At 46.6% G+C, this 8,524-nt stretch overlaps 1 protein-coding gene across 1 annotated transcript in view; it reads left to right on the top strand.

The window, feature by feature from the left end:
- Window positions 1–4,922: 4,922 nt before the first annotated feature.
- The window catches only part of UBE2J1 (ubiquitin conjugating enzyme E2 J1), a 49,587-nt gene continuing 45,985 nt past the window's right edge, over window positions 4,923–8,524 (top strand). Inside the window, exon 1 of the mRNA XM_040350092.1 lies at window positions 4,923–5,023. Within this exon, the coding sequence (XP_040206026.1) occupies window positions 4,993–5,023 (31 nt within the window). The 5' untranslated portion in view covers window positions 4,923–4,992. The remainder of the gene's footprint in view (window positions 5,024–8,524) is intronic.

Below are 8,524 nucleotides of genomic sequence, written 5' to 3'. Positions count from 1 at the left end.
CAGGACTCCTTTAGATGTGTCAGAGTCTAGAAACAGTACTTCCCCAGGGCTCCTTTAGATGTGACATAGTCAGAAGCAGTACTTCCCCAGGGCTCCTTTAGATGTGTCAGAGTCTAGAAACAGTACTTTCCCAGGGCTCCTTTAGATGTGACATCGTCTAGAAACAGTACTTCCCCAGGGCTCCTTTAGACGTGACATAGTCAGAAGCAGTACTTCCCCAGGGCTCCTTTAGATGTGTCAGAGTCTAGAAACAGTACTTCCCCAGGGCTCCTTTAGATGTGACATCGTCTAGAAACAGTACTTCCCCAGGGCTACTTTAGATGTGTCAGAGCCTAGAAACAGTACTTTCCCAGGGCTCCTTTAGATGTGTCAGAGTCTATAAACAGTACTTCCCCAGGGCTTCTTTAGACGTGACATAGTCTAGAAAAAGTTCTTCCCCAGGGATCCTTTAGATGTGACATAGTCTAGAAGCAGTACTTCCCCAGGGCTCCTTTAGATGTGTCAGAGCCTAGAAACAGTACTTCCCTAGGGCTCCTTTAGATTTGTCAGAGTCTAGAAACAGTACTTCCCCAGGGCTCCTTTAGACGTGACATAGTCTAGAAACAGTACTTCCCAGGGCTCCTTTAGATGTGACATAGTCTAGAAGCAGTACTTCCCCAGGGCTCCTTTAGATGTGTCAGAGCCTAGAAACAGTACTTCCCCAGGGCTACTTTAGATGTGTCAGAGCCTAGAAACAGTACTTCCCCAGGGCTCCTTTAGATGTGTCAGAGCCTAGAAACAGTACTTACCCAGGGCTCCTTTAGATGTGACATAGTCTAGAAACAGTACTTCCCCAGGGCTCCTTTGGATGTGTCAGAGCCTAGAAACAGTACTTCCCCAGGGCTCCTTTAGATGTGACATAGTCTAGAAACAGTACTTCCCCAGGGCTCCTTTAGATGTGACATAGTCTAGAAGCAGTACTTCCCCAGGGCTCCTTTGGATGTGTCAGAGCCTAGAAACAGTACTTCCCCAGGGCTCCTTTAGATGTGACATAGTCTAGAAACAGTACTTCCCCAGGGCTCCTTTAGATGTGACATAGTCTAGAAGCAGTACTTCCCCAGGGCTCCTTTAGATGTGTCAGAGCCTAGAAACAGAACTTCCCCAGGGCTCCTTTAGACGTGACATAGTCTAGAAACAGTACTTCCCCAGGGCTCCTTTAGATGTGTCAGAGCCTAGAAACAGTACTTACCCAGGGCTCCTTTAGATGTGACATAGTCTAGAAACAGTACTTCCCCAGGGCTCCTTTAGATGTGTCAGATGATAGAAACAGTACTTCCCCAGGGCTCCTTTAGATGTGTCAGAGCCTAGAAACAGAACTTTCCCAGGGCTCCTTTAGATGTGTCAGAGCCTAGAAACAGAACTTTCCCAGGGCTCCTTTAGATGTGTCAGAGCCTAGAAACAGTACTTCCCCAGGGCTCCTTTAGATGTGACATAGTCTAGAAGCAGTACTTCCCCAGGGCTCCTTTAGATGTGTCAGAGGATAGAAACAGTACTTCCCCAGGGCTCCTTTAGATGTGACATAGTCTAGAAACAGTACTTCCCCAGGGCTCCTTTAGATGTGTCAGAGCCTAGAAACAGTACTTACCCAGGGCTCCTTTAGATGTGACATAGTCTAGAAACAGTACTTCCCCAGGGCTACTTTAGATGTGTCAGAGCCTAGAAACAGTACTTCCCCAGGGCTCCTTTAGATGTGACATAGTCTAGAAACAGTACTTCCCCAGGGCTCCTTTGGATGTGTCAGAGCCTAGAAACAGTACTTCCCCAGGGCTCCTTTAGATGTGACATAGTCTAGAAACAGTACTTCCCCAGGGCTCCTTTAGATGTGACATAGTCTAAAAGCAGTACTTCCCCAGGGCTCCTTTAGATGTGTCAGAGCCTAGAAACAGAACTTCCCCAGGGCTCCTTTAGACGTGACATAGTCTAGAAACAAGTACTTCCCCAGGGCTCCTTTAGATGTGACATAGTCTAGAAACAGTACTTCCCCAGGGCTCCTTTAGATGTGACATAGTCTAGAAACAGTACTTCCCCAGGGCTCCTTTAGATGTGACATAGTCTAGAAGCAGTACTTCCCCATGGCTCCTTTAGATGTGTCAGAGCCTAGAAACAGAACTTCCCCAGGGCTCCTTTAGACGTGACATAGTCTAGAAACAGTACTTCCCCAGGGCTCCTTTAGATGTGACATAGTCTAGAAGCAGTACTTCCCCAGGGCTCCTTTAGATGTGTCAGAGGATAGAAACAGTACTTCCCCAGGGCTCCTTTAGATGTGTCAGAGCCTAGAAACAGAACTTTCCCATGGCTCCTTTAGATGTGACATAGTGTAGAAACAGTACTTCCCCAGGGCTCCTTTAGATGTGTCAGAGCCTAGAAACAGTACTTCCCCAGGGCTCCTTTAGATGTGTCAGAGCCTAGAAACAGTACTTCCCCAGGGCTCCTTTAGATGTGTCAGAGCCTAGAACAGTACTTCCCCAGGGCTCCTTTAGATGGGATATAGTCTAGAAACAGTACTGATGGGGGGGGGATTTTTTCCAGAGTTTTACAACCTCTTTAAGCCTAGGTTCACATTGGATGGATTTGTCATGTGATTTGAGAGATCAAATGACATCACAAGTCACAGCATGTTGGAGGCAAATGCATTGTTCCAATCGATGCACCACCAATTTTGCGGCGCCGCACCAATTTGCAAAAGTAGTTCCTGCACTACTTCTTACAATTTCAGGTGCGATTTCAATAGACATCTGTGCATGAAGCCGCACAGATGTCTATCAAGTAGCACCTGAAATCACGCTGACCTTGTTACTTTGAAATCGCGCTACTTCAAGTGAAGTAGCGCGATTTCAAAGTAGCATCAATGTGAACCAGGGCTAAAATGAAGCCTTCCATCGGTGTGGTGTCACTGCTGGGAGGGCTTCCATCTTCACCCAGCCTTCCTTCCAGGTTCAAGGACTCCTACTGTGTGATAGCTGGAGCCACGATATAGTCACTCCTGTGCGTAAGCGCGCGCCCTTGGTTATGGTACGGTATGCTGGTTTTTCAATGTGCATGCGCCGATGCATGTTTAGGAGAGGTTCATTTTACCTACAGGTAAGCGTTAGTATAGGCTTACCTGTAGGTAAAACTCACAAAGCGGCTTTACCACGGCTTTAACCACTTGCTGACCAGCTTACGCAGATATACTGCGGCTCTCCTGCACAAAGCGACGTACCTGTACGTGCAAGAAGGATAGCGCGGGCGCCTGCCATGATCACGGTTCTTGCAGACTCAATGTTCGCCGGCACCCCGCGAACGCGGTGTACAGAAGCAGAACGGGGAACTGTCTATGTAAACAAGGCGATTCCCTGTTCTGCCTAGTGACATGTCAGAGATCTTCTGTTCCCAGTGATCGGGAACAGCTATCTCTGTCATGTCAGGCAGCCCATCCCCCCTACAGTTAGAACACGCTGAGGGGACACCTTTAACCCATTGATTGCCACCTAGTGTCAACCCCTTCGCTGCCAGTGTAATTTTTACATTGATCAGTGCATTTTTATAGCACTGATCAATTTAATAATATCAATGGCCTGGTCATTGGGCAGCCAATTCGTACCGGCAGTGGCGGTGCGTCCATAGAGGGCGCAGGAGCGCCGCCCCCTCTCCGCCACTGAATACAATACACAGATTCATGCATTGCATGAATCTGTGTATTGTCGCTGCCGCCCACTATTCAGATGGCTGGCCCCCTGGTGAGCGCCGGCCATCTGAATAACGGCAGCTGGTTGGCTTTGGAAGTGTCTATCAGAGCCTGCGGCTCTGATAGGCTTTCCGATTACAGCCCTCAGGCTGTAATCGGCTTCCAAATAGTTATCCAAGGGACGCCCGGGGGGTGCATTCCTTGGATAAGACTGACAGGCGTCTCAGCCAATCAGGTTCACCGGTTCTGGTTACCGGTAACCTGATTGGCTGAAGCGTCATCGAGGGAGGGAGAAGAAATCGAGGGACCGTGGAAGGAGGATGGCTGACCCCAGAAAGGTAAGTGCTGGGCGGGGGGGGGGGGGGGGCAAGGGGGCAGCATTTTACAGGGCACAGTGGCGACAATTAAAGTGCACAGTGGCGACAATCAAAGGGCACAGCGGCGACAATTGATATGGGCACAGTGGTAACAATTGATGTGGGCACAGTGGTAACAATTGATGGCATGGCACAGTGGCTGCGTTTGATGGCACAGTGGTGACAATTAATGGGCACAGTGGCGACAATTGATGGCACAGTGGCTGCGTTTGATGGCATGGCACAGTGGTGACAATTAATGGGCACAGTGGCGACAATTGATGGCACAGTGGCTGCGTTTGATGGCATGGCACAGTGGTGACAATTGATGGGCACAGTGGCGATAAATGATGGCACAGTGGCTGCATTTGAAGGCATGGCACAGTGGTGACAATTGATGGCACAGTGGCGACAATTGATAGCTTGGCACAGTGGCGACAACTGATGGCATGGCACAGTGGTTGCATTTGATGGGCACAGTGGTTGCATTTGGTGGGCACAGTGGTTGCATTTGAGCGGCACAGTGGCTGCATTTGATGGGCACAGTGAGGCTGCAATTGTTTTTTTTTTTTATTTGTTTTCACCCCCCCCCCCCAAAGATTTTGAGCACCAGCCGCCACTGCTTACGTGGTTAAATAAAAAAATGCTTAGGCTGTATAAGCACTTTGAAAACGGCAAGCACAGTGAATGTATATGATGAGCGGTGTTCCCCTGAGCATTGCACTCACAGCGTCCTGAATGACAACAAGCCTGTCACATGCTCACGCGCACATCCACACTATACGCAGGGAAACTTCCTGATTTGCATTGAGCGCAGCCTCAAACACCGCCCACTCCATAGCCACACTTTAGTGACGTGGCTGGGGCGATGCGGCATGACGTGTGTAGGCGGATCTAGGGCGGGGATTTGGCCGGCGCTGTCAGACAGTCATGGAGGCTCGCTACAACTTGAAGAGCCCGGGTAATAGAGGGGACGGGGGAGGCGGCGGCGGCTGTGTGTTGTGATCGGTGGGTCTGTGTTGTCGGGGTGTCACTGGTGTGTGTGTGACACAATGGTTTCGGTTTGTGTTCCGTACACTGTATGGATGTGATGACCCAGTTGTGTTTATTGTGTGATGACATCTCCTAAGATCTGTGTTGGCAGGGATTACCTGGGCTTTGTGTAATACGAGATCTGCCCTATGGGACTGAACTTTTCCTGTATTTGATTGTGTGTAGGTGGGGGGGGGGGTCCCAGATCTCACTCATTGTTTACTTTCACTATGCTACACTTTTTATAATAAACCAACTTCCTTCCTGATCGATCACTCCCGATAGGAATAATTGATCTATAGTTGATCGATGTGATAGACAAGTGAACTTTAATTAAAAGTTGGGAGATACCATCGTAAGTTATCCATTGCATCTCTGCTTTAACCATGTGATCTTGTAATCTGATGGATGGAAACGCAATCAAATTAATCACCAAAGCGTCTTAGTCTTGGCGACTGATGCAAAACAACCAATAATCTTCTGATCGATTTAAAACATTTTTTTTTTTTAAATTGAACCCCGATCAGAAGGCAGTGCACCAATCGGCTAAGAGAATTGAAGAGTGTATGGCCACCATAAGACAAAGGGATCGATTTACATATAAGTAGGAAAGAGCTCCGGCGTGTTCGCACACTCCACGTGCAGAGCCTGCCAGAAAGTCAGCACGGCACTGCGCTGCGCTAATCACAGGCAGGGAGACATTGTCCCAATGCGTGGCTACAGAGATCAGGAAATGTCTCACTGCCTGTGATAAGCGCAGCGCCGTGCCGACTTCCTGGCAGGCTCTGCACGTGGAGTGTGCGAACACGCTGGAGCTCATCACTAGTCGCTGTAGATCTGAGGGGAGGCTCTGCTGATTTTACCATCCAATCATGTACAAGCCAAAATTCATTTTTTTTTATTTTCCTTGCATGTCCCCTTCAGATCTACAGCAACTGGACTTCCAAGTGCACTTGTAGTGCAAAGTGGATTTGCCTTTAGTAAATATCCCCCAAAGAATGTTGGTAGTAGTGGGGAATACCATGAGTAAAACTGGATGTTTCTGTTTTACATTATGGTTGTGTGTATGTGGAATAAATAAAAGAACATCTGCCAATGTCTTTCATCTTTATGTGGCTCTCTCTGATTGGTTAATTCTGAAAGGATGACACTTCAGTCATACAGAAACCGAAAATACATTTGTGGTTTGGCAAGGGCATTGGATAAAAGATCAGGGACTGAACGCACCCACCGTGTTTTCTTAAAGCCCATCTCCGGGGACAGTACAAATGCTCCATTGCTGCCCCTGAACTGCAAGGGTTAAATGCTTGTTTAACCACTAGGCCTATTTTTTTATATGTACTGTTTACAAGTTAAAATCATTTTTTTTTTTTTTGCTAGAAAATGACTTAGAACCTCCAAGCATTATATATATTTTTCAGACACCCTAGAGAATAAAATAGGTCACTCCGTATTTGCACGGCTGTCTTACAAACTAAATTTTTCAGGAAATAAATTGTTTTTGGAATAAAAAATAAGAACACAGTAAAGTTAGTCCATTTTTTTTTTTTTTTTTCTAAATTGTGAAAGATGATGTTACGCCGAGTAAATTGATACCCAACATGTCACACTTCAAAATTGCGCCCACTCGTGGAATGGCAACAAACTTTGGCATTTAAAAATCTCCATAGGTGACTTTAAAAATGTAAATATCCCTTGTAATAGAAAAACAGCATGACAGGATTAGGGTTGTCCCAATACCACTTTTTCAAGACTTTATTTTATTTTTTCAAGTACTCGCTGATACTTCTTTTTTTTTTTTTATGTCATTTGACAGTTTTAAAAGCACACTACAGACCAGCACTGATGGGTGGCACGGATAGATGGCATTGACTGATGGGCAGGTGTTTCCTCAGATATGACGACACGTCAGAAAGTGTAATGAAAGTGACGGTTCATCACAGCCATCTTGCCCTCCTCCACAGTAAGGATTCACTGAGAAGGGGGAAAGCGGATATCTTGTTACACCCACCAGAGTTTTGCATTTTACACATATTTTTGAAAGTAAACTGAGTTTATATAGTGAAAGACAGGAACTCCATCTTACTGTTTAGATGTTGAATTTTAAAAGCTGTGGCAAGCCTGCTGATCTCACAGGTTAGTCAATCTGACTAAAGTTTGCTGCTTTTAAAATTCAACATCTAACCAGTCAGACAACGTTCTAAGTACTGTATTCCACTATATAAACCCACTTTACTGTGTAAAATTCCAAACTCTGGTGGGTGTAACAAGATGTCCGCTTACCCCCGTCTCAGTGTATCCTTACTGTGGAGGAGTGCGGATGTAGCAAGATGGTGGCGACAAAATGTCACTTCTATTACACTTTCTGATGGGTCGCCTAATCTGATGAAACACACAGGCCCTGAAATAAATGACACGAGAGGAAAGGATTTATTTTGCAATGCTATGCTGCCTGCGACGGCCATCTTGGTACACCTTTCACTCGGCCGCAGTAAGCAGCAGCGGACATCTTGTTGCACCAAGACCGAACTATATGGGCTGGGTGTAACAAGATGTCCGCTGCTGGCTAACTGCGGTTGAGTGCTGAGTGTTCCAAGATGGGCATCGGGATGTTAACCCGACCCTCTCCATGTCTTCACTATGCTCTGACAGTGGACTTTCCCTTAATATCCTTGAATCAGATAAGGGCTATGGGCTCTGCTTTGGACTTCATGATGTCACAGGACCATACACACGCACATATATATTGTAACATTAGATGGCAGAATTTTGTTTTGTGTCAAATCCTGGCAGAAAGAATGCTTACTTTCATAAGTAGAACTATAGGCAACATTTTTTGGGGGGGGGGGGATAGAGTTTGGGAGGATTATAACCCTTATTTTTTGCCCCCCCTGTACCTTAGTGGGGAGATTTTCCTTCACTTCCGGTCCACTAGCCAAAACAGGAAGTCCGAGGAAATCCCTGAAAATTAGGGGAATATCTCAGGGACCCCCAGGTCACCAGAACTAGTGTCCCCATTGGAAGATTTCCCCTCTATTACTTTTCTGGAGACAACCCACAATTTGGCATTTTCTTTTACTTCCACTTTCATTGATAATGGTAAACAAGATGAAAAGAGATAGTGAGGTAGATTTACTGAACCTGGTGTAGCTGTGCATGATAGCCAATCAGCTTCTAACTTTAGCTTGTTCAGTTAAAGCAGAGTTCTGGGATTTTTTTGTTTATTAAAAGTCAGCCGCTACAAAAAGTTTAGCTGATGATTTTTAAAAAACAGCCACTTGCTTGTCCCTCGGTCCAGCGATGCGGCCGCACGGAGCTTCGCTCCTCTCCGCCGCCATAAAAACTGTGGGCACCCGGCCGTGACAGCTTGCGGCTTTACGACTGACCGGGAGTGGACAGGCAATCTTCTGGGACCTGTGACGTGTCTCAG

This window comes from Rana temporaria, chromosome 4, assembly GCF_905171775.1.
Source record: "Rana temporaria chromosome 4, aRanTem1.1, whole genome shotgun sequence".
Classification (NCBI taxonomy): Eukaryota; Metazoa; Chordata; class Amphibia; order Anura; family Ranidae; genus Rana; species Rana temporaria.
This window is presented reverse-complemented; position numbering and strand designations above follow the sequence as displayed.